At 39.2% G+C, this 26189-nt stretch overlaps 4 protein-coding genes across 4 annotated transcripts; 1 reads left to right on the top strand and 3 right to left on the bottom strand.

The window, feature by feature from the left end:
- Positions 1 to 3963: 3963 nt before the first annotated feature.
- On the bottom strand, positions 3964 to 4250 carry BDW43DRAFT_317152 (uncharacterized protein; the record flags this gene model as incomplete). Its single annotated transcript, XM_032048468.1, has 2 exons — positions 3964 to 4003; positions 4051 to 4250. The coding sequence occupies 2 exons, from the start codon at positions 4248 to 4250 to the stop codon at positions 3964 to 3966; spliced, it is 240 nt and encodes a 79-aa protein (XP_031893947.1).
- A 9101-nt stretch (positions 4251 to 13351) lies between these two features.
- BDW43DRAFT_317151 (uncharacterized protein) lies at positions 13352 to 13735 on the bottom strand (the record flags this gene model as incomplete). Its single annotated transcript, XM_032048467.1, has 1 exon — positions 13352 to 13735. The coding sequence occupies one exon, from the start codon at positions 13733 to 13735 to the stop codon at positions 13352 to 13354; it is 384 nt and encodes a 127-aa protein (XP_031893946.1).
- A 2007-nt stretch (positions 13736 to 15742) lies between these two features.
- BDW43DRAFT_317149 (uncharacterized protein) lies at positions 15743 to 16096 on the bottom strand (the record flags this gene model as incomplete). Its single annotated transcript, XM_032048466.1, has 1 exon — positions 15743 to 16096. The coding sequence occupies one exon, from the start codon at positions 16094 to 16096 to the stop codon at positions 15743 to 15745; it is 354 nt and encodes a 117-aa protein (XP_031893945.1).
- A 7158-nt stretch (positions 16097 to 23254) lies between these two features.
- Positions 23255 to 25810, top strand: BDW43DRAFT_20884 (flavin-containing monooxygenase). The gene has a single exon (XM_032039232.1). The coding sequence runs from the start codon at positions 23398 to 23400 to the stop codon at positions 25402 to 25404; it is 2007 nt and encodes a 668-aa protein (XP_031893944.1). The 5' UTR covers positions 23255 to 23397; the 3' UTR covers positions 25405 to 25810.
- Positions 25811 to 26189: the final 379 nt, after the last annotated feature.

Genomic DNA, 26189 nt, shown 5'->3' with positions numbered 1-26189 from the left:
ATTTCCCAGAATAAATTACCTTACTTTTTCTGACTCTCTTGCTATATATATAGGTATTGATTTTTTATTTTTATATTCTTCTATTAGATACAGCGGATAAGCTTTATTATTAATTCTGTAAGATTAGAGTATACTGATTCAGATCTAATTACTTTGGTAACTATAATCCATAGTATTTAGTAGTCTAGAATACTAGTAATACTGGTAGTATAATTCTTATCTACAGATATATTTTAATCTCCTGCAGGAATTTATTATTCTTAAATATTTTCTTTTTTACTTTAGTGTCTTTTTGCCTATTCTGCTTGGAATACAGGACTTTTTCTATTAAATATATTTTTCTAATTTATAGTCTTCTCTATTGCCTGCTATAGCTTTGTCTGTAGAGTTAGCAGTATTAACTGCAGATTAATTTCTTCTTTAGTAGATATATAGTCAGGTCTTTAACTAGATATATCTATAGGATTTTTATTTTCTAAACAGTGCTCTATTTTAAAATTAAATATACTGAGCAGCTTTATCTAATAAGTCTGATATCTATTCAGCTGCTTTAGTAATAGCTGTATAAAGCTACTGAGATTAGTATAGTTAGACTTAACAGTAACAGGATATCTACTCTCTTCCAGATAGTACTACTATATTTTAAATGCCTTAATAATTATAAGGAGCTTCTTATTATATATTCTATATTTATATTCTGTATCTATTATTTTTCTAGAATAGAAAGTAATGGAATATTATGCTCTATTACTATATAATTAAGAGATTATTGTATTTATAGTAAAGTCAGATATATCTATTTCTAATATAATTTATAGTGCAGGATTAAAATACTTAAGAACTGGTACTTTTTTAAAGATCTTTTTTAATTTTTTAAATACTTTTTTTATCTTTAGTAGAAGCTTAATTTTTTTATCTAGAAAGTTATACTTTTACTAATAGAAATTCTTTTTATCTTCTGTAGATTTATATAACTTATTTTTAGCTTTCTTTCTGTTTTCTAGATCTCTTATAAGGTCTGTTAGAGATAGTGCTATATATAAGTATTTCTTAATAAATCTATAATAGAAGTTTATAAAGCTGGTAAATATTAGGATCTCCCGTGCTGTAGTAGGCTTAGACTATAAGTCTATAGTTTCTATCTACTCAGACTCCATTTTAATATCCTGTAGTATAATAATAAATCCTAGATAGCTTATATATATAGTATAGAACTTATACTTACTTAGTTTAGTATATAACTAATACTGCTGTAGTTATTCCAGGACTGCCTGTATATATTATATATACTAAGCTTCTAATATTAAATAGATAAGAATATTATCTAGATAGACTATATAGCATATATCAAGTAGATTACTGAGAGCCTTATTAATATATACTTAAAATATTACAGGTATATTAGCTAGGCTAAAAGATATTATCTAATATTTAAAATAGCTATAATAAATATAGAAAGTAGTTTTTCACTTATCTTCTATCTTAATATAAATATAATAATATATATCTTGCAGATCTAACTTAGTGTAAATTATTACTTCTACTAGATAATCTATTATTTTATTAACTAGTAATAGTAGATAGCAGTTCTTAATTATGATTTTATTTAATCTATAGTAATCTATATATAGCTATAGGCTGCTATCTTTCTTTAGTATAAATATAATAGATATTCCTGCTAGGCTTTTTAAGGATTTTATCTATTTTTTTTTAAATACAGTAGTAATATATTCTTAGAGTACTTTAAGCTTCTTTTTAAAGAGAAAGTAAATCAGCCGGTATAGTAGCTGTTTTCCAGAGATTAATTCAATTATATAATTATATTCTGTATATAGAGATAGTTTCTCTATTTCTACTTTAAAGAAGACTTTCTAAAATTCCAGGTACTTCTTTAGTATCTCTGGCTCTACTTCTTTAGTTATTGCTGCTATGCTAGCAGTCTGTATCTTAGTCTTATCTTTATAGATATTTATATAGGCTATATAGATAGGAAGATCTTTCTCTACTGCTTAGACTATCACTATACTTAAAACTATTGATATAGGATCACTGCTGCAGCTGCCTCTATAGATAAAGTTATAGGCTTACTAGTTAATCAGGGAATTTACTTTCTATAGCTATAGATAGCTAAGAATAATATTATAGTTCTTTATATTTACTATATCCATAGTGAAAACTATTTCCTGCCTGATATTCTGGTAATTCTCTGTATCTATAGTGATCTAGTATTTACTATATAAGGGGATCTTATACCTGTCTAGTACCATAATCTTTCTAGATATTTTCTATACTGTAGGTAGGTTTTCTTTTATCTATATCTAGTTTATCAGGATTACTTGGGCTTTACTATTAATTAATACTTTAGCTTTTTTCTGGCCTGCTAGCATATATAGCTTTATCTATATACTTATTAAGTTATTTAGTTTTTAATTAGTCTTAATCTCTAGAACTGTAGCTGTATTGCGGTTTTGGGTATCTAGTTTTTTAGTATATTAGCTGCAGTTATTATTAGTTTAGATCTAGTTATGCAGTAATCTCTACTCTAGTATCTGAAATATCTATAATAATAGTATTTATCTAGTGAACTACTCTTGTTATTTCTATAGCTTATTCTATTATCTATATTAGACTTCTGTTCCTGCAGGTTACAGTTTAGATTCAGTAATAAAGTTCTGTTAAATAATAATCTCTTTCTAAGATTTTGTTTCTATTACAGGAATAATAGCATTAATATATATTAGTTAATATACTATTTTTCTTGGTTTAGCCTGTAATATAGCAGACTATTCTTAATAGTTTAGAGATATACTATAAAGTTTTTATATTTATCAGACTTATTCAGATATTTTAGTGATTCTTGCTGCAGCTCTTCTAGGACTTATATCTAAAGATAGTTCTTTTATTATAATTCAGTATAAGATTCTGGAAGTTGCGCTTCCCATTATATAATAAATACAGTAAATTCCTGTATAGTTTAATAGGATTATTATTTTATATTATAGTATTTCTGGTTCGCATTCTGCTATAAATTAATAGGGTTATTTAACTGCTATAGAAGAAAGTCACAGAACTTGCTTTAAGTAGGATTATATTCCTGTTTATTAGTATATTAATCCCACAGATATATAAGATTTGCTGATAGATAGAAGATACTATCCATAATCTTTATTATATTATTAATAAAATAGTATTAATTAATAGTAAAGTAATTCTTTATACAGGCTATAAATATAGTATATTCTTTTATATTTCTTCTATAGTATTCTCCGCTCATTGCTAATCAGCTAGGAGGCCTACAGGAAAAAGATATCTATACTTTCTGGACTTATATTATATTATTTCTGTTTACTTTATTTAATTCTGGTTCAGGATATAATAGTTCTGTCTCTATATATTCAGTTACTTCCTGCAGCTTTTGCTTTTTTTACTTGATTAGGCAATTAAGTTTCTGCTTTTGCAGCTCTAGTTAGATCTACTAATATTCTTGCTCTATAAGCCATATTTCTTCCTCTAGGGCAGGACTTGGGATCCTTATTATTAATAAAGAGATACTTCCTGATCCTGCTTACACAGTTATATTTCCGTGGGGTTGCGATATAGTAGCTGCGGCTATCATCACGGGGGTCGATTCTGAGGTTATTGGGTCATGCAGTTCCCTGGGGCTTTGGATATTCAATCCAGTGTCTCCCGCAGGAGCTACTGCCCTGCGCGTCTGCGGTGCCATAACGGGCTATTCGGGGATAAGAGAACCCAAAAGAGTGATCAAAATTGTTAATTGCAGCTCAGAGAGCCGCAGGTAGTAGGGGAATAGCGTGCTACAGCGCCGCAGGTGGCAGGAGCAGAGGACTGGGTTTCTATTGAACGATCTACTACCATACACAGAGGTTGATCACTGGTTTCTGAAGCCATTGGGGTGCGGTAAAGGTTTTACCGCAGCGGGTAGCACGTGACCCGCACGTGCTACTATATCACCCGCAGGCGCTGTAAGGTGCGCCTAACAAATCTAATAATAATCAGTAAGTAGCTCTAAGTTATAGATATAACACTTACAGTGCTATTATATCAGTACAGACTTGCAAGGTAGGAAACCTAGCAGCATTTTCTTGAGCACTAAGTTGGCCGTTGACTATAACTACTTGCTGGGGGACATAGGGTAACCTGAACTTATTATAGTAGGTCACCATGTATGGCATCTCCTCCGGGATTACCAAGTCCCTGAGGAATGTATACTCCGGGCCATCAGAGAACATAGTAAATTGTAAAAGCGAAACAGTCTGTGTTATAGCCAGGGCCTTGTTAATAGATATAATCGCGGTAAAGTTGCAGTGAATAGTATTGGTATCTGATATAATAACTTAAAGAACAGAAGGAGAAATATAGTCTATTAAAGAAATAAGTTGCAAGTTAAGGACTATTTAAATAAGAGATTCTAGGCTAAGAAAGTAAGACATGCAGATTATGCAAGAGACATGAGATTACTAGAAATACAGTGGAGTTAATAATGCAAAGCCTGACACGGCATAGATATCTTCCTAAAAGGGTAGATACTGAGCTGAAAGGAACTCACCAGATCCTATTAGATAGCTATAAAAATGGCGGTGAGGGTAATAGAGCATAATAATGGAAGCAAATATAGTAAATCCTGCAAAGTCTATAAATCCTGTAAATCCTGCAAATGATGCAATCAAAGAAATAGTACACTATAAGGCCCACAGCGGCCAAGACATGGAGGCAAGTCAGGCAAAGAATCAGTTAAAGACTGATTCCAGGGGGTCCCTTAATATCTTAAAAAGGACTACCGGGAGAGAAATCCTTCAGCATCTCAGGATAGACAATATTATCTATCTGCTTATTAAGATTATCCGGGGACACCAAAATAGAGATATTCTTAGCATTGGTTATCCATGACAGAGCCATATACAGCTGACTATGACTAAAAGGCTGAACACAGAGATCAACACCTATATAGGATAATGATTAATCCTGGACTTTATTAATAGTCATGGCATATACCAGCCTAACAGGAAATTAATACTGAATAAAAGTAAAGGAAAGCCTATTCCAATCTGCAGTAAGCTTGCAGCGATAGATAAGACAGTAAGGATTACTAAGCCCAAGAATATTAAGACAGATCTCTAGACAGTGTGATATAAAACAGCTCACTGTATAACAGGTACTATTGCAGAGACTATTAAGAGAGTCAATATTCTGCAGAATAATAATTAAAGCACTAATCTTTAGGCGTAGATTTACTAGCAGTAAATTATTATCCCTAAGACTATTAAGGAACTCTGGTAGTATCTTATCAGGATATACCTAATTATCATTATCTATAATACAGCTATCAAAGGAATATAAAATTGTCATGGTCCTGGGCATCCTATCTAGAAGCATATCATTAAGCTCATAGATACTCTTATTATAAACTAAAAGGATCACATAACCAGTAAAGAAGTCTGGATTTAAAGACACAGTAATCATGTCAGCCGAGGAATATATTTACTCTATAAAAGTGGAAAGAGATATTGTTATATAGAGTCTGTTAGAAAAAGTTATTAGACTGTAGTATTAGGGATTATATGATATCTCCTGTAGCCAGGTCCCTAAGCAGAGATTCTCTGGGCTAGATTCTGAATCTAATTATATATTTTGGCGCAACTGTAACTGCTCTAACTTCAGCCAGATTAAAGTGTGCTGCAGGCATGCATGTATAGTCTCAGAATATGTACCCTGTTGGATAATAGACAGGATCTGTTAGAAATTACTATCAAGAATCACTGGCATACCATTAAAGAGATAGCTGCTGCCAGGTAGATCCTTTCTTAGATTATAGAGATTATGATCAATAATATTAAAGTGCTCCTTATATATTATAGATATCTTATCCTAAATAATCAAGGACATATACTGTATAAGTCAGTCTATATATATATCACGGCTAATAAAGCCCTGGATATCTGGTACAGGATCTAATGGAAGATTAAAACGCTTATGGGCGGTATAACCACTGGATAATAGAAGAGAAGTAATTCCAGTAGAAGCAATATATAGCACTACCTTTTCTTAGGCGCGCAGCCTAGCACAGAGCATGCAGTATAGAAAGATCTTTCCAGTGCCCCCAGGGCCATGAAGAAAGAAATGAGTATTATAGAGATCTGATTCTATCTTAGATAGAATATATATATAGGCAGTGTGCTAGTCATTATTTAGAGAGATCTTATAGTTCTAAGTAAGGTAAGCTTATTCCTCCAGGTTATAATCTAGTTCCTGATACAGGAGAGGATTAGCAAGAAGTTTATCCCAGTTATTAATATAAGAAAATAAATTAAAGTTAGAAAGAGTCTTATTCTTAATATATAGATAGCCAGTAATAAGAAAAAGACTATAGTCCAGATAAGATATAGAAATGATATTAGGATTATAGACTAAATTAAATCACTTAATTTTTTCTATAAGACATTCACAGAAATACTTCTGAAACTTATTCTAAATAGGCCGGGTATTATTAAGATTATTATACAGTATTATAGATATAAATATCCAGCGCAGCTCCCAGCCAGTACAGAGTATAATTACTTTACTAAAATATACTGACCATTTATTATTCTGGGGAATAATATTTCGAGCATAGCACATGTCCTGAAAGATATAATAAATAGTAATTTAAAAAGAGTTACTTTTAGTAACTAGTTAATAAATTTTATACTCTCTAATCAATATCTTATCTAGAGTAAGAGATATAGTATACAGATCCTTATAACTCTTAGGGCCTTTAACCTTGGTAAGAAGATAATAGAGATAATAAACTTTATCCTATAGGAGATTTACTAAATAGATATAACTAATCTATAAAATACTCTATTGCATGTACTTTTTCCAGCGCTTTTTATTCTATATAAGATATAAGGAAGTATCCTGATAGGTAAAGTCAATACCGGGATTATTATGGCAGTACTGAAAGAACTTTACTAAGAGAGAAGTCTGCTTATTAATCTTAACAGCAGTATCCTCTATAGTAGTACTAGGATTATAAGTAACTGTATACTTATCTTCACAGTGGATAACTAAGCTTTGTACTGATAGAGTTATACTATTAATAGAAAACTTAAACAGGTGCTAAACTATCTCAGAGAAGCCTATATAATAACTATTAAGATACTCTTAGATCTTATTAATCTTAAATTCAGCAGTATCACGGTCAGGGTCCTTATAGATATACTTATGGATATACTTAATAGCCTTGATACTGCTGCATATCTCTATATTAATATAGGCCATATATTTTGCAGCAAGATAAGGATTATACAGTATTGTCTACTTATTACTAATTACTATTATCTCGCCTAAGCATGTAGAGTATGGTATCAGAAAGATAAATAGCAAGTTATCGCGGTGGCAGTAGACTGGATAAGCATTTTCAGAGATAACAGTTTCTATAGAGAAAGTCCAGGAAAATCCTTTAGTACAATACTGCTTGCTGTCTTGCCAGTCTATACAGAGAGCATTGGGATTATACTTGCTGCAAGGGCCATGTATTAAATGCTTTATAACAATACTATATAAGAGACAGCCTTATAATATACTTGGATCAGAAAGCTCAGCAAATATTATCTTATCCACTAACTCTGGTTAATTATATCTCTAGTCAGCTTCCAGCTATAGAAGAATATGTATATAAGATATCCCTTGCTTCTGATATTCTATAATCTAGATATGCGCTAGGTACAGACTAAGAATACTATTTTTACCAGTAAAATCCTACAGTAAAGCCTTTAACTTTAGCTAAAAGACTTAATAGACTAAGTCAGGATACTTATACCAAGTCTGAATTAATATATTAAAAGAATTAATAAATTGCTTAGCCAAGATCTCTAGCCAGTAAGAATTATATATAAATATTATAAAAAAAAAGGAATTACTAAAGTATTATATAATAGCTATTGAATCCTGGTAGCACTGTTATATAAATCAAATACTACCTTTAATAGTTAAGGGCAGGATATACTGACAACTAATCTGATCAGGCTTGGTATACTTAGAGAATATCTTTATTACAGTTAAGTATTTCTCAGCCTGTAACTGTCCCTGATTAAACTGGTAGAACTCTATATTCTTAAGATTATTAGTCAGAAAGATATCTACTAATCACTGCTGGAATAGTATACTACTGCAGTGCAAGATATTGAAGTCCTGCCTGTAAGTGTAGAGAAGCCAACAGTAGAATATTATAGAAATAATATTAGTGTTTTTGCAGGTATATCCAGATTTTGTTAATCCAGATAGCTTAATATAGCAATGGTAGCTGCAGCCACTGGTAGAATAGAAAATAGAGTAGGCTAGGGGGCCATAGAGGACATGCTCAGAATAGATAAAGAATAGATACTGGGAATGTGGAGAAGTACTGTTGTCAATAATAGCAGGAGAAGTCTCAGGATTCTCAGGATCAATATTAGGCACAGGGCTGTTCTCTAAATAGATAAGGATCTTATTTACATTAATTATAGCAGTAGCCTGGAGATTAGAAAGTAGAGCAGAATGATCCTAGGCTTGATAAATCAGGGCCTTCCTTAGATAAAGCTGGATATTATAATAGCTACCAGTATAATATTTATTGACAATATTAGGGATAAAGGCATCTAACTTAGAGGAGATAGAGAGAAGATTATACTGATAGCCTACAGTATAATTAGAGATTAAATAAAGCTATATAAGTCAGGAACTACTATATATAATAGTGTTAATATATAGACATACTTGAGATAACAATTAAAAAAAGAATTTATCAGGAAACTGGTTAAGTATCTTATATACTTAAAAAAAGATCCTATAAAAAGAATTATACTGATAAAGTATTTAATTAAGCTTCTCTAGAACTACTGGACAATACTTAAGAAGTAGATAGCATTCTAACTGCAAGATATTGGCAGACTCTATATCTATAAAATAGAGCTAAGCATAAGACAGAACAGAGTCCTGCAGGAGCCTTTATAAATAGTAAATTATATCCTATAGCTGAAAGATATATAAAGTCTCGCAGGGCTCTAAGTAGGGATTATGGCAGTAGCCTATAGAGATATAGGAAATGGCGGAGTTCAAGATACAGATCCATTTCCAAAAGAGTCTAGACTGAGAGATATTTGTGTTCAACCAATGGCATATAATACAGGGGGGCTTAGGCATGGGATAAGCAGGCAAGCATCCTGTGCGGCAATACCTCTTCTAGAATAGAGCAGTGGTCATTGGTGATGGATAGAGCTCAGCATGCCAGTACAGGGCACTGTAATGGGGATACTTACAGTCCAGTTAGCCAAGATCCAGAGACTGCCATAGAGTAGTTAATAAGCGCCAACCAAGAGAAATAGGCTATGTGTGATTAGCAGACCAGGCAGCAGCAGTATAATAATAATAATACCTGCCAGAAGCAGTAGTGAACCAGCGCTTACTACACACCCTGTAAGCCTTAGTTATAGGCAGCCAAGTAGAAGGATCAGATCAGTATATAGTATCTGGTATAGGATCTGGAGAGGGTTCCGGGATAAAGTCAGGCCGCCAAGAGATAGAATCAGTAATACTAACCTGTAAAAGCACACGCGTTAATGAATCTATAGAGATATTAGACTTAACTGATATAGCTCTCTTCTGTGACAGGGGTGTAGATAGATAGCTATTCTTAAGATATGTACTATACCTGGTACTTTTTCTAGATACAGTAAAGTATGAACTGCAGGTAGAACAGTGCTGCTGGATATCTAGAAATGCAGGTTTGCCACGCAAGATAGCATTCTGGTAAGAGGAGCACCGGGGTAAACGGCATTGGTACAGAATACAGGCACTATAATACTGGCAGGAAGAATAATCAGTTATATTGAAAATAAATAGCAAAAAACTTTTTTTTTACTATATAAAAAATATATAGAAGAAGAAAGCCGCAGGCCTTTAAATAGGCATAAGTAGAAGTCTACAAGCCGCGTGAATAAAGAAGTAATAAGAGCTAATATAGTAAGAAACACAGCAGTATAGAAACTAAAGAGTTATAAATCCTGTATATATTATAAAATCTGTACTATAGAACAAGAGATCTCAGATAGATAACCCTATAAGAAAGGCGCAGAGAAATATACTAAAATAGTATGAGAAATACAGATTAGTAAATCCTGAAAATAATAACTCTATACTGCAAATTCTATACCACAGATATACCTAGCCAGACTATTAACAAAGCACTACAGTATGTTAAAGTATAGCAAAATAGATAACAGAGAATAGAGCTTTTAGATAATAAGCAGTATTATCTATAATCTACTATATCAGATTACATTCCCAGAAAAGGACCTGGTAGATATTAGAGAGAGACTACAAGAATGGCAGAATACTATAACTTAAACACAGGAACTGGATATTAGAGAGCCCTGTAGACATATTCCTGAATTTAAACATACAGATAATATAAAGATCAGTGAAAAAGCACCAAGCTAGCCAGTATCAAGCAGAGAGCTAATCCTAGCAAAGATACTAAATATAGAGAGTCAAAGCAACAGGAGAATCTGTATATACTGTATAAGAGAATAAAAGATACACATGCAAGCGGAAGACGCGATACCTAAGTATATATTTATTTAAGATAACAGGCGCTATAAATGTGAAGACTACTCTAGAAAGTAAGTATTATATGATATAGTAAGTCAAGGAACCAACTGAGATGTTGATATACTAAGACAGCCAGGTATCCCGGCAGTTGACTACTAAACTTCTGCAGCGGAAGCGAGAGATGGAGAAGACAGAGAAGAGAGACTAAGAAAGTAATAAGAGCTGGGAAGTGCAACAGTATTTCAGTGAAGCATATATTCAAACCATACAGGAGCTATGGACCCCGAAGCAGGCAGGGAAGAAGCCAAAAAGAAAGGGATAAAAATACAGCTGGGAAAAGTCAAAAGAGAGAGACACGCCAGAGAACTCAAAAAGGGCTAGAGAAGAGGACAGGAAGAAGAAAACAGAGGGTAGTATAGAGAAATAACTGTAGAGAAATGACAACAATATAGAAGGCAAAGCAGAACTGGCAGAATAATAAAAGCGGTGTAAAGAGTAACGAAAGTGGTGGGGAGCCGAACAGCAGAATAACCGCAAGCGGTGAGATAACCAACCAATGAGAAAACAGAACAACAGGAAGAATAGCGGAAAAAACACAACTTTCGATATATATATAATAGATAGATACTAAAAATACATAGAGAAAAGGGGACTTTACAGAGGTAAAACATAGTGAAATTTTCATAATTTATGTTTGTCATGTTTGATAACCCCGGGTAGCCTATAGCCGTCTCTTAGGTCAGCAGCCCCACCCGCCCTTCGGCGTGTTGGTCTGCCTCACCTCAACGCAAATTCCCACCTCAACGCAAAATTTGAAGCTATTCAAGCTCCTACACAACATTGCCTTGAGTATCTATCCAAAATGGTAGTCTAGGGCCCTCTTTATCCACCTGACTGGCTTCTATACTAGGCAGATCCCCTGGATCTGCCTGTTGTGGTAGTTTATTGTGTTCTAAAGTTTCTCTTTTTCCAATCTGTCTAAGATCCTTTAGTCTTTCTATCTCAGTACAATCCGCAATTCAGCATTTTATATTATATACAGTTAGTGGCCCATTATATTGGATCCTTTTCTATGATTTCCGTCTATCTTGAGGCTTTCAGTATTAAAGTTGTTGTTATAGATTATCTTTAAGCTAAGCAGCTAGTTCAGTAGCTTCTAGTGAACTCTGGAATACACGGTCAAGGCATTATACAAAGCTTTGATCAAGCTCAGGGCTATTATCAATAAAGCTCTGTGCTTTCCTAATACTTCAACAAAGTCCTTGTATTGTAGATGGCAGCGATAAGCTTGATAGTGGTGGTAATAGTGTTATAATTATCTCAAGCCCTGGAGCAGTCTCTAAAGCCTTATATAGAGGCTTTATTATCTTCTCTGAATTCAAGAGATATAGGCCTCGCTTCTTAAAGGCATCCTGAACTGTATATTATTTAAAAGTTGTTATATGAATAGAATAAATCTCTTTTAAGAAATTACTCTTATTATCTATCTCAGTATCTCTTTGAGCAAGTTCATTATTTCTCTTGTAATAAAAGTGCTTATAGACCTGAAAAGGTTATCTATCAAGAGATTGTATAAGATGCATTATATAAGGAGGAAAACAGTAAGATATAATATAGTGTTGACCACAGAATTAAAGAAATTTATAGGTAAGATGGGACTTGTGGCTATCAAAAAGTAATAGTTAAACATCTTTTTTGGTAGAGATACGGCATTTTGTATAACGGTGGAAGTATTGAATCCAGTCAAGGCTAATCTTATCTGTAGTATAGCCTTTAGGAAATAGAGCTATTCAATATTCCTCTGGAATATCTATATTATACCACCGCTCAAGATGATGTTTTTCTTTGAAGATAAAGTATGGAAGAAGACTAAAACTGTCTACTGTAATATACTTAATTACAGAGATTAATTTGCCTATTTCTTTAGTTAGATTCCCCCTTGCAGCTTGCAGAGGCATAGCAGTCACAACCTTTTGAGTCTTTCCTTATCCTAGTTGGAAACCGGTTTTATTAAAGTTATATATATTTTTGGAGGGAATCTGCTTGATAAATGGCTCTAAGCAGTTATACCAGTGTTAAAGAATATCTATATCTTCTATATCAAGGCGCTTCTTATCTTTTGGCTTTTGCTGAATAAGCTTAAACTCCTCCGGGAGGCGTTTAATAAAGGAATATACCCAGTTCTTATTAACTGTATAGGGTAGCCCATCAGTTGTATTCTGCTGCAGTATTTGGTTGGCACTCTGCTCAATCATTCCGGCTGTAGGTGAACTATATAGATTATCAAGCTGACAAATCTAACAAATCAGCACCTTCTCTTATAAATCATCAAGGGTCTTTTTAGGAACAGGGCGTGTGCTTCGTGTAGCTCAGCCATGAATATATGCTTGGAGTCAGTGATAAGGAACGTCAAATTGACGCGCTAATATAGAGATATTCGGATTTTTTTGGCCTCGAGCGGCTTCACAGGCCTTTAGGATACGTGTCTCAATATCAGAATAGGAATCAGGCATGGTGGTGTTATATAGGAGCTCTGAATAGCTTCGTTTTTTGCGTTGAGATGGGAATTTGCGTTGAGGTGAGGCAGACCAACACGCCGAAGGGCGTGTGGGGCTGCTGACCTAAGAGACGGCTATGCATATATTATGCAGTTTTCCTCTGTATTTTTGGGTATTTAGATTACCGTTTAGGTGAAGCCACGAAAAGATCAGACAGGAGCTTTCAGTTTTAAATTGTAATATTTTTAAGGCTTATGATACACAAATTAATCTTCATCTCGCTTTAAACGCTTTGGAATCCTCCCTGATGTTCGCCTCTGCGTATTACTTTCACCATGCTGGTTGTTGATGTCAGGTAGAGGAATTTCATCCTCATCATCCTCATTATCCAGTTCAATCAATAGCCCCTGTTCCTCTGTGGCTTCAGTCCTTGGTCTTTTACCAAGCGCACGCTTACTGGGTGGCTGTATCTGTGGAGATATAGCTTCTGGTGCATCTTCTTCATTGTCACTGATTGGATCAAACTTATCCCCAGGCTTACCGGCATCTTTTTCTTCATTCATTACCTGAATCTCCTGGGTAGTAAGATATTCATCAACAAAGGTTAGCTGCTCTGATTCAATATCAAATTTTGATGTGCACATAAACATCATAAGATCTGCAATTGTTTTTGGTTTCAGAGAGCCTCGACGGTAGTGACATATATCACAAGCTGAGTTGAATAGCCGCTCAACACCAGAACCAGTAGCAGGAGTTGTAAGAACATCTCATGCCAGGCTTGCAAGGATAGGAAATTCATGCTGTTGATCCTTCCAGAAAAGCCGCGGATTGATCAGACGAGTGCCTAGAAATAAGATGAGAAAGTTAAACATAAGATATTAGAGAGAGTAGCATACTGCTTCCAAGATATCACGCAAGTTCACTGTGGGCGTTTGTCTGTGGCTGGAATGATGCAGTTGGTGTGATAAGCATATCAATATCAGAGATCTGATCTGCTGAAGAATGGCCATTAGATACAGGCTGTGTATCAGAATATCGCTGTTGATAAGGCACAAGGTAGTCCTCAAGGCTCTTGCGGTATCGTACACGCCAGCACGGCTCCCACTCCTTAGTAGAAAAGAAATGAAGCTTGTTCTGCGGTGCCAGGATTGTACCAATTGCATAGAGATCACCAGGAATATCATCAGTTATGGTATAATACTCAGATAGCTTCAACTTGGCCTGCTTCAGGGCAGATAGCATTACTGTCTTCCAGTTAACCTTTTTTCGTGCAAGCTGCGCTATAGATCTCTCTAGATGACTGAATAATTTGTTGTAGATACCAAAGATAGTGTAAACAGTGATATCCTTGCTCTTTGAGAGAGTGGTTGTAAAGGTAAAGAAAGGCTGGGTGATTATAAGAAGATAATCAATCTGCCGCCATTCCTCCGGGCTTAGCTGTAGGTCATGACAACTGTACTGCGCGCAGAACTCGTCAAAAACAGATTGTAGCCATTTAGCGCGTCGAAGCATCAGATATGTTGAATTCCAGCGAGTTCTGACATCTTGCATTGGTATAAGCTTTGGGCTAGTTACCTGAAGATTCTGGAAGGCCTCTCAGCGTTGGGGACTTTTATTAATATAGACTGCGAGCTGCCGTACCTAGTATATTGTAAGTATAGCCTGAGATAATACTAGGGAGAGTAACTTACTTTGTTAAGAGTATGTACAATTTCTTGATGCTCTTGTAGATCCTCTCTCTGTTCTTTAGTCCATTCCATCTCTTCTCTTTCATTTCTTGGATTTGCTTCCATCTTACCAAGAAGCTCTTTCAGACTTAATTGAATAACATGTGCCATACATGGTATACGAATGATTGGGGTCTGATTTGGTAGCTCAAGTAACAGAAGAGAGTCCTGGATATTCTCTATCAATATTGAGTTATTAGACGCGTTGTCAGTGGTAACAGTCAAGATCCGGTCCTCAATTGCATGCTTTTGAAGTAGGTTGTAGAGAACTATGCTTAGATTAGCTCCAGTATGTGTTCCAGAAAGTGGTTCAAAGCCAAGCAAGATCTCGCGATAGTTCCAATCCTCATCAATAAAGTAGCCTGTGACAGCCATAAAGGCCTGGCGAAAAGGTGAGGTCCAGCAATCTAATGCAATAGAGAGCTTAGCGCCTGTAGGAAGCTTGCAAAGAAGATTCTGTTGTCGTTCTTTAACCATCTCCCGAAGATGACATCGAACTGTATATGCGGAAGGGATTTCAGGTATAGATGGCGCAAGCCGGGCCATCTTAATAAGGGCACGAAACTGAGGATGCTCAACAAGTTGAAATGGCAGTCGTAAGTTGGTAACAAATGTGATTATCCTCTCCATCCAAGCTTGTGGAGTGAAGATAGGTTTTTGAGAGGCTAGATATGCCTAAGACAAATAGAAATTAGTAAAGATAAAATAAATTAATAGAGATAAATATATTAATACCCCTTCTTGCATGAGCCTTCTAATATCTTGTGAATGAGGCGCTGTCCTCCGGCAGTTAACCCCTTGCGAGAAATGTTTATTCATAGAAGATGTTCCACGATGGCCATTTGCTGGATGGTTAAGGATTTTGCCGCACATTTTACATATAACCTTTGGATACCCATCTTGAATAGAGGCGACCTGGTGAAAATGCTTCTAACACTCTGCCTGGTGCTTATTCTCATAAATATTCCGCTTCATTCGACTTCCAAACTCGGTCTTTAACCACCATGCGACAAATTCATCATTTACCATCTCTGTCCAGAGGAGATAAGTCTTCTGTTTCTCGGGGCCAACGCGTTCGAGGGTACTAGGGATGGAGGGCGGTACTGGAGGCCGGGTAAATTCAGTATCAGGTGTAGAAGCAGGCGTCTGCTGGCTGTATGAAGCATCAGGGATGAATGGCTGTGGATCATCAGATAGAAACAAGGGATAATTATCTAGAGGAGTGTCCTTATAGATAGATGAGGGATAATTATCAGAGAACTGAGAGATTTGACTCTGAGACATCGTAAATAATAGAGTCAGGATAATAGAGGAGGACCGTGAGAGACTTACTAGAGAGAGATAAAGCCAGAGCTGAGAGAAACAGTAAAAATTTAGAAAATTGGTTACTAACGCGAGTGAATGAAGGCATGGATACATCTATTTTGATATATAGACTATCTATCTCTATGTGTCATAATTGGTCAGTGAGACCCACTCACTCAGGTTCTGTCAGGTTTGAACCTGAGTCGAACCTGAGGAACCTGCATTAGAACCTGAAGAACCTGACTTGGAACCTGATAGAATCACTCTGGATCTGATATTTCAATCTAATTTTTGCCTAAGTCCTTGACCATGAGTAAATCGTCTTGCCGCTTTGAAGATATACAGAATATACAGAGTAAATATATATTAAAATGAATAAAAAATTGCACTTAGACATTAGTATTCTTCTATAAACTTCCAAGAAGCTAATTTGATTCCAATGGTGGCTGTCAAATATATAAAAGGGAACGTTGATACAGCGTTTGGTACCTGGTGGAAGATATATATCTCACTCCATACACAGCACCAATAACAACTTCTCTTAGACTTACCCATTAAGAGCCTCGGGCACACTTAATCTGACTAGATATGATATTTTCTATGCTAAATATTGTATATACAAAAGGATTTCATATAATTTCACAACATATATGGCTACATCGTTATATGTATGATATACTGACCAGAACAGCGGTAAATTACAGTCAAAAATCATGATGAATCATCATTTTATCCATCCGAAAAAGGCAACTCTTGGCAAAATTATGCAAATCAGGTTCCTTCAGGTTCGAACCTGAGTCGAACCTGATAGAACCGCGATCCGATTCAGGTTCGAAAAGTTGGAACCTGAGAACCTCAGGTTCAGGTTCGAGGTTCCGACCTTTGGAACCTGAGTCGGACCATTTCGAGGCCTAAACACGACTGGCGAAATTACTCAGGAGCGAAAGGTCCAACAATATTGGCCAGAAGGGTCAGGGAAGCAGAGGTAACAGGGTGACCTGCTCCCAAGAATAGTACAAGAATTATGATCGTGGCAAGAAAATCATTCATGGCTACTGAGATATGTTTTGTTTTAAGACAAGATTCTCTGGCTTATATCTACCTTAGGCGAGATTTAACCACTAACCGGCTATTAAAAATGTAGATTACCACCGAACTAGTTGAATGGAGGAGGCTAACAATCTAGACTTTGTTTATCCTAGCGCAATTGAATATCCATTCAAACAAAAGTAAAAAGTGTTTAGGTAGTGGGAGTGATTCTGCGGCCACTTACTGCGTATGTCTCCATGTAATCAGCTCAGCAATCAGCTCAGGAACTAGCTTAGTTATTAGTTTATCTAGTCTAGTTAGGTTAGTCATGATCAGGTCGGTCACAGTCAGATCAGTCAGGTCAGATCAGTCAGGTCAGTCAGGTCAGTCAGGTCAGTCAGGTCAGTCAGGTCAGTCAGGTCAGTCAGGTCAGATCAGTCAGGTCAGGTCGGTCACGGTCAGATCAGTCATGGTCAGATCGGTCATGGTCAGATCGGTCATGGTCAGATCGGTCACAGTTGCGCTGGTCAGGTCAGTCACGGTCAGATCAGTCATGGTTGCGCTGGTCAGGTCAGTCATGGTAATTCAGGTCATGGTGATATTGGTCAGGTCAATAAGGTCATACAGGTCAGGTTCAGTCAGTTTTATGTTATATTGGTCATGTCATTCAGATCATAGTAGTGGTAGTGCAGTTATTTAGATAATAGTGGTCAGTCAGTCATGGTTATGCGGTCATTCAGGTAATGGTGGTAGTGGTCATGGTCAGGTTTCATATTATGTTGGTTCAGTCAGATCAATCATGGTCAGGTCGGTGATGGTTATGTCAGTGATAATCAGTAATGATAAATTAGGTCATGGTCATGCTGATTATGGTCAGGTCAGGTTAGTCAGGTTAGTTATGGTGAGTTATGGTGGTGGTGGTGGTGGTGGTGCGGTGATTCAGGTCATGGTGGTATTGGTTATAGTAATGTTGGTCAGGTCAGTCAGATCAGTTTTATATAAGTTAGAAAGTAATGTAGTACAATGATATTTAATCAGGCAGTTAAGTAGAGAATATATATATTTACTAAAATATAAGTAATTCAGTATTTCTGTAATGGGTAATTAGGTTTATCAGGTCAAGTCAGTATATAAGTCAGATCAGTCAGAACAGGTAATGATTGGTCAGGTTATAGTAATCATAGTCAGATTGGTCAGGTTAGATCAGGGATATTAATCATGTTATTGGTGATGATCAGGTTGGTTCGGTTAGTCAGGAGTATAATAATGAATCAGGGTATAATTTGTAGTAATAAGGTAAGTCAGGGACTGCTAATGGATCAGTAAGATTTATATTGATAGATGCGAAATTTTGATCAGTCGAAAATAATCAGATTAATAGATAATAAATAATAATTACTACTTCTAGTCCGGACCGTACCCTGGGGGAGGGTACGGGTGGGTCCGGCCCCAGGGCGGCCGCTGAGTGGTGGATTACCCACGGCGGGCCCCCACCGGGGGGGGGAGGGTACAGGGTTTTTATATACCCTCCCCCAAAGTCACTCAATTCCGGGTCAATCAGGATGATTTTTGGATGTGAATTTTTCTTATTTTTTACTCTAATTTCCTATCCAGTCTGATTCACCCTGTAGTATAATCTGTGGTTGGACCGGTCTGGGTCTGATTTCATTAGGGTCTTGTTTTGTTGGGGTCTGCCAAGCACCGCTGAACGGGTAGTCTATACCGGATCCAGTTAGAACCCGGTCCGGTTACCCTAATAATAGCATGCCTCAGGCAGCCTACCAGATCACCTGCGAGCCGCCAGATTGATCATATAACCTCTGGAGGCCTGTACCCGGTTTCCATAGCCATGGTTCAATCCGTCCGCTCGGGTATGGTCCAGTCAGTCCTGAACCAGTTGGCCAGTTTGGTCCGGTCCGTCCAGTCCGATCATGGTCATGTTGGCCATGTCGGTCAGGTCGGTCACAGCCAGGTCAGTCATGATCATGTTGATCAGGTCAGTTATGGTCCGATCGGTCATGGTGAGGTTAGTCTGGTCAGTTATGGTCAGATCAGTCATGGTCAGGTTAGTCTGGTCAGTCAGGTCAGGTTGGTCACGTTTGCGCTGGTCATGGTCAGCTCGGTCATGGTTGCGCTGGTCAGGTCAGTTATGGTCAGGTCGGTCCGGTCATGGTCAGGTCGGTCAGGTCAGTCATGGTTAATCAAGTGAATAATCAAGTGAATGATAGAGTGAATGATACAGTGAATAGTAGAGTAAATGATGAAGTAAAGGATTAAGTGAATGATTACAGAACTTATTATTCTGCCAGATTTAGCTTAATTCTTCTATCCCGATTTCTTCCCAAGCAAGTGACTCAGTAGATATTCCCATTATCAGTACAATACTTAATACTATACTATAATACTATACTAATATTGACTTAGATACTTTATCTTTATCTTCAGCTTTTACTGCTTCTATATCTCATGCCACATTCTCTACAGAGCTGTTCTCTATTACTATAGATAAATAACCTGCTAAGAACCCCCTGTCTGATAGTAAGCATAAGAAGAAGAAAAAGAGGTCCTCCGCTATCTTTACCCTGAATAATAACTGTCTATCCTTGCCTGACTGGTCTTCCCAACTACAAGACAACAATGACCTCTGATACCCAACTGCAGCGCGACCAGCACGTCGTTCAAGGGCTTCAGGCCCTATGGTCTACGGGCAAGAGAAGATCGTTTAAGGTACTGTATAGTATATTGTCTATTTTATGTTCTATAGTGACGCTAGACTTGTTAGGCCCGCGGGTTGGGCCGGGTTTTTGAGGTTCTTCAACCCAGCCCGTTGCGTTTGGGCCGGGTTAGGATGATATACAAACCACCCACAGGTCAATATATATATATGTGAATCACCCGCGGGGGCCCATGGCGGGTTATTGCATTGGCCAACCCAGCCCATTTCTTGGCGGGTTGGGCCGGGTTGGGCTGGGTTTCTTGGGCCGGGCTTAATAAGTCTAGGTGACGCCTAGAAGACTGCTTGATATGTTACACAGATAGAGAAGAAGGTCCTGTATTCCATTTTTTTTTGAAGTTATAATGACAACTGGCGAGCAGATTTTTCAATCAGCATGCCAGGAATTTAGTTATCTGTATTTGACTGTGTGCAGGCCGCGCAAGGCGCGGCCCTTACTACTTGTCAATTATATATATATCTACAGTCATACTCCCACATTGCTTTGAATATTTCGTTTTTACCTTAAATATCGGTTTATTCTAATGCTTCAACTATCTGTCACCCGAAAATGGTTTCTCTACCGAAGGTTGGAGGTTGCCTCTATCAAGATAAAGATATAATAAAGCAGAGCTGCTATATAGACAGATAGTAGAGACTCGGAAACAAATACTGGGGCTAGAGTATTCCGATACTCTATCCAGCTTGGGCAACCTGGCATTAACATACCGGAATCAAGGACGATAGAAGGAGGCAGAAAAGCTACAGGCACAAGAACTAAAGCTGTGTTCTCAGAAACTGGGGTCAGAGCACATCGATACTCTAATCAGTATAGGCAGCCTGGCGTCGACATACTGGAAGCAGGGACGATAGAAAACAGAAAAGTTGGAGGCTGAGGAACTCAATCTTTGCTCTAAGATTATGTGACCAGATCATCCTGATACTCTGGTCAGCATGCACTATATCGCTTTTACCTGGAAATCCCAAGGCAAGATTTATGATGCCCTGGCTTTAATGGAAAAATGTGTTGAGCTCCGCGACATAGCCTTAGGCCCTGATTACCCAGATACCAAATCCTCACCTCGGCTCTCAGGGAGTGGAAGGAAATAGACGATATATAACGTCAAGTCCCTCAACCTCCCAGAAAACTTTTGCAGAATACTCACTAGCAGTGGAGATCACAAAACCAGCTGATGACGTACGCATTGCCCTGCGCCAAAGGCAAGAACGATCAACAACAATTCCTATCAAACAATTTATTGAAACCATCCCCTCCAAGCCCTAATATGGTGTGTACCGGCTCTGGTGTCTTGATTCCCTTATTGGGGCTTGCGTCTGTGTATATCTCGGACCGGGCCGCGGAAGTTCAGCACTTCCCGTCTCCTAATCTCTAGGCAGAAGGAGCGCCCGGGGGAGGAATCTCGGCGGGCTTGAGAAGCCAGTCTTCACCTCGTTGTCATTGGTGTCACCTTGAGGTCTGACTAGCCAACATTCCATTTTTAATACAATACTCTTCCATGGCTCCTCGGATTTGGTACCAGTATGCGCATCGAGTCCTGAAGGCGCACGGTTTCGCCATGGCACAGTCAGACAACTGCATCTTCTACGAGGAGAACTGTGTGGTTTGTGTCTATGTCGATGACTTCCTGGTGACCGGAGCCAGTAATCAAGAGATTCATCTCGTCAAGGACGCTCTCGAATCAGAATTCAAACTGAATGATATGGGAACCCCGCGTACTTTCCTTGGTATCCAATTCGAATTTCACAACGATTGGTCTGTCTTACTTCATCAGCAACAGTATATCCAAAAGATATTATCTGATTTCTGCATGGAGGCCTGCCAGCCCAAGAACACTCCATGACTCCGAAAAGCTCCCTGGACACAAAACCAGACGAGCGGGACCTTGATGATCCGGCCAAAGCCCGCTACAGTTCGGCCATTGGTGCACTGATGTATCTGATGATCGGAACCCGACCAGATATTGCGTTTGCGGTCGCAACTCTGAGTCGCTTCGTGTCTCGACCCCAATCGCATCACCAAGCCGCACTGCAGCGTCTTCTCCGGTATTTGAAAGCTTCCCAAAGTGTGAAAATCACATATCGAAAAGGAGATCTGATCGGCTACACGGATGCCGATTTCGGTGGATCAGTCGTAACCAATGGGGCATACTCTACATCGGGATATGTCTTCAAGCTTGCGGGAGGACCAGTCTCCTGGTCATCCAAGAAACAGAGGGAAATCGCCACGTCCACTACTCATGCCGAGTATATTGGCCAATATAACGCCATTCTACACCTCCAATGGCTGCGCACTTTTCTGGACGAAACCAATCTCTACCGGTCACCGGTGACACACGTTATGGCGGACAATCAACCTGCTATTGCCTTGTCTCGGAACCCAGAGTTCCATAAACGAACCAAACATTTCAACGTTAAGTTTCATTATCAGCGATCCGTACTGGACGCTGGAGAGATCAACATTCAATATATTCCGACCAAGCAGCAATCTGCAGATGGACTTACCAAACCTTTGGGGCTAAAGGAATTTGCAAGCTTCTGTCAGTTAATTGGTCTGCCAGTGTTGCAAAAGGTCCAAAGCAGGACCTGTAATCGTACAGGGGCGCTCTTTCCACTTTTTCTCCCAGAGGGATTTTTCAGTGGTTTTACCGAGGCCTAGTCGATTCTCGCCAGTGCATTATCTCCATGCAAGCAAGGCGATCCTGAGGGGGAATGTTGTGAATCAAGGCTCAATCGAGAAGACAATAGAGCTTCGCATACGGAATTTATTCCGTATTGGATCAGATTGATTTCCAATCAATCTGATATTCAACTTGTATATAAACCCTCATGTTTTCACAAGAGAATAATAAATATAATTAATTTCCTCTGAATCACAACAATATCACCAAAAACACAGATGTAATTTATGTTACCAGAGCACTTACATATACTAGGAGACTGTAGCTTATAAGGATAACTCTGTATGACTATACTAATACCTCCTACCTGAACTTAGACCCTGTAGATGCTTGGTTGTTGAGATATCATAGCCTTGATGCGTGCCGTTTTATATGGAATACAGAGGTGTCCGGCTCGCTCGGGTGTCCGACTCGGTTGGGAATTACGTTATGATTCTCCTCCTCAACTTAGGTAAGAGTCTTACCTGATTGACCCACATGGGCCAGTTCAAATAACATCGTTTATTATAGGGCACGGACACTGGGAAGTCGGGGTCGGCGTAATGCTTATCGGTAACCATAGATGTAAGAGCTTACGTATACTGCACAGTAATCCATAGTCCAATATCGAGCTAAATGCATTATTAGATTTCCAAGCTTACGCATGGTAAGCACTAGCGTAAACTACTGGAGTTCTATTCCTTTGAACTGAAGTTAGGGTATATTACGCTGAGGCCAGTAGTAATACATAGAGAATAGGATAATATTCGCCACCACAGCGCTTTTCGTCGTCCTTTAGCGTGAATACATGCCTCTTTGACAATTTCATCGTTTCTAACAACTCCAACATTGCTCGAATCATGACAACTACAATTTCGAATGGCACTGCTACGCCAGCCACTAATGGTGTAAACGGTGAGCAAGCAAAATCGCATATCTCCAACGGATATGAAGCTATCGATCCTGCGACGGCCTTAAAGACTCAGGAGAAATATCAAGAAGAGAGGAAAAAGCGGCTCAGGCCCGACGGCCTTACCCAATACATCAATCTGGGAGATACCGAAGAGCCAAGTTATACACGCTTCCTAAAGGATCCTTGGGATGATGGATCAACTGCATCTCTGACGCTGAAGGAAAATGACCACTTCAAGTTTGTGATCCTGGGCGCTGGCATAGGCGGCCTGTTCTTCGCGGTGCGGTTGATTGATGCCGGATTTCAACCAGAACATATTGTGATAGTCGACGCTGCGGCAGGATTCGGTGGGGCGTGGTACTGGAATCGGTACCCTGGTATCATGTGCGATGTCGAGAGTTACATATACATGCCACTGTTGGAAGAAACAGGATACATGCCCAAGCATAAATACGCCTATGGCGAGGAGCTTCGGGAGCAGGCGAACCGTGTTGCGCGGCAATGGTCTTTGGACGGCCGAGCCATGTTCCGCACCGTCATCAGTCAATGCACCTGGGATGACAACACCGCCGGGTGGACTGTCAAAATGACCCAGAAAGCCTTCTCAGGAGAGACAACAACGGCGAGTGTGCGTGCCGACTTTGTCATGCTGGTGCCAGGACTGCTCAACCGTCCGAAGCTGCCAAAACTCCCCGGCTGGGGAAACTTCCAGGGTCCGAGCTTCATGACTTCACGCTGGGACTACAATGTCACGGGCGGGAGCCAAGAAGCGCCAGAGATGAGCAAACTGCAGGATAAGAGGGTTGGCATCATAGGCACCGGGGCCTCTGCTGTCCAAGCGGTGCCACACCTAGCCAGGTGGAGCAAAGAACTGCTAGTATTTCAAAGAACGCCGGCATCGGTTGACGTTCGAGCCCAGAAGGCAACTGATGAGAAGGAGTGGAAGCAGAAGATCTCTACGGGACCCGGTTGGCAGATGGCTCGAAGTCGGAACTTTGCATCCTTCCTAGCCAACACGCAGCCACCGGAGCCTGTGGACCTAGTATCGGATAGCTGGACAAGCTTTCCCTCTTTCAGCGTTCTGACGGGTGGAGCCAAAACAATAGGCATAGATGAGATTCCTGATCACGTCGCCAACTTGCATCGGTTGGACATGCCGCGCGCGGAGAGGATCCGAGCAAGGGTTGACGAGCTTGTCCACGACCAAGAGGTCGCCGAGAAGCTCAAGGCGTGGTACCCAGGGTGGTGTAAGCGGCCGGCGTTCCACGACGAGTACCTCCAAGTTTTCAATCTGCCCAACGTCAAACTCGTGGATACGAATGGGAAGGGCGTTGAGAGATTGACTGAGACTGGCGTCATGGCAAATGGCAGAACGTATGACGTGGATGTGCTTATCTGGTCAACGGGTTTCGAGCAGGGTGTGCTCGGCAGCCCAGGAGCTCGGTGCGGCGTCAAAGTCATCGGGCGAGCCGGCTTGGACATGGAGGACAAATGGTCCAAGGGAGTAGCTACAGTACATGCCATCTGCACAAAGGGCTTCCCTAACATGTTCTTCGCGGGCGCTAACCAAGCGGGTGCATCGCCTAACTATACACCTACTCTGGAAACCTTTGCCCGGCACATTGCTAAGATCATCTCTGAAAGTACTCGGCGGATTGGCAGGGCCCAGCCGACTGCCAAGGTGGTCATTGAGGCGACGCAAGAGGCAGAGCAAGACTGGTCCAGGCGCGTCATGGTTGGGGCACCGACCCTAGCACCCATGGCCGGATGCACGCCTTCGTACTACAACGCCGAAGGATCTTTGGATAACATGTCAAGAGAAGAACAGATGCTTGCGGCGCCGGCAGGGCCCTGGCCGGCAGGGCTGAATAATTTCATGGATGTCTTGGAGGAATGGAGGAGCCGGGATGGCGAGCTAGAAGGGTTGCACGTATCAGGGGTACAGGTAGACTAGATTGGTTTATTAGCGATACTTAGGTGTGAAGAACGCTCTCTGGTTGATGCTCCTTACAAAGTTTATATTGTGCCCGCAAAGCTTCTGGTGCTATCTACGGCAACTCTCAGCCCGTTCGGTTCAAGTGAAACCGCCACTATCATAGTGATGTCTCAGAGGACCGGATAAAGAGAAAGCCTTGAAGGAAGAAGATGAATTGGTGGTCAAGCTAACTGATGTTGAAGATGAAGCTACTCGAACACGTGGTCTAGTACCGTACTTGATCACCTGACGCACGTCCCCACCTGCCGCACGGATTTCTATATACACCGACTTTTTGACTTCAACTTCAAACCATCACAACTCTGTCAATATGGGTTCAATTGATGAGGCGCTTGCTTTTTTAGAATCCCTAAATCCAGGAGAATCATTTAAATATGCGGAAGTGGCGAAAAGGTTCGGTGTTGATCGTACAACTCTCTCAAGGCGTCACCGGGGTGTTATGCATTCAAAAGAGAACCAATATGAAAACCAGCGATTACTCAACAGCCAGCAAGCCAAAACTCTTATAAGTTACATTAATAAACTCTCTGAGAGAGGCCTGTATCCTATCTCTGAGATGCTTCGGAATTTTGCGAAAGAGATCTCAGGAATAAAGCCTGGAAAGCACTGGCCAAGCCGTTTTCTAAAGAAGTATTAAAATAAGCTGATCTCTCGCTATACTACTGGGATTAATTCTACACGCAAGAGGGCTGATTCTGCATTTAAGTATACTCTATACTTTGAGTTACTCGCCAGAAAGATCA

The sequence above is a fragment of the Aspergillus alliaceus genome (genome assembly GCF_009176365.1).
Source record: "Aspergillus alliaceus strain CBS 536.65 unplaced genomic scaffold BDW43scaffold_100, whole genome shotgun sequence".
NCBI lineage: Eukaryota > Fungi > Ascomycota > Eurotiomycetes > Eurotiales > Aspergillaceae > Aspergillus > Aspergillus alliaceus.
This window is presented reverse-complemented; position numbering and strand designations above follow the sequence as displayed.

What these genes read in the sequence shown, in the direction of transcription:
- BDW43DRAFT_20884 (XM_032039232.1), top strand. Translation starts at nt 23,398, where the DNA reads ATGACAACTACAATTTCGAATGGCACTGCTACGCCAGCCACTAATGGT.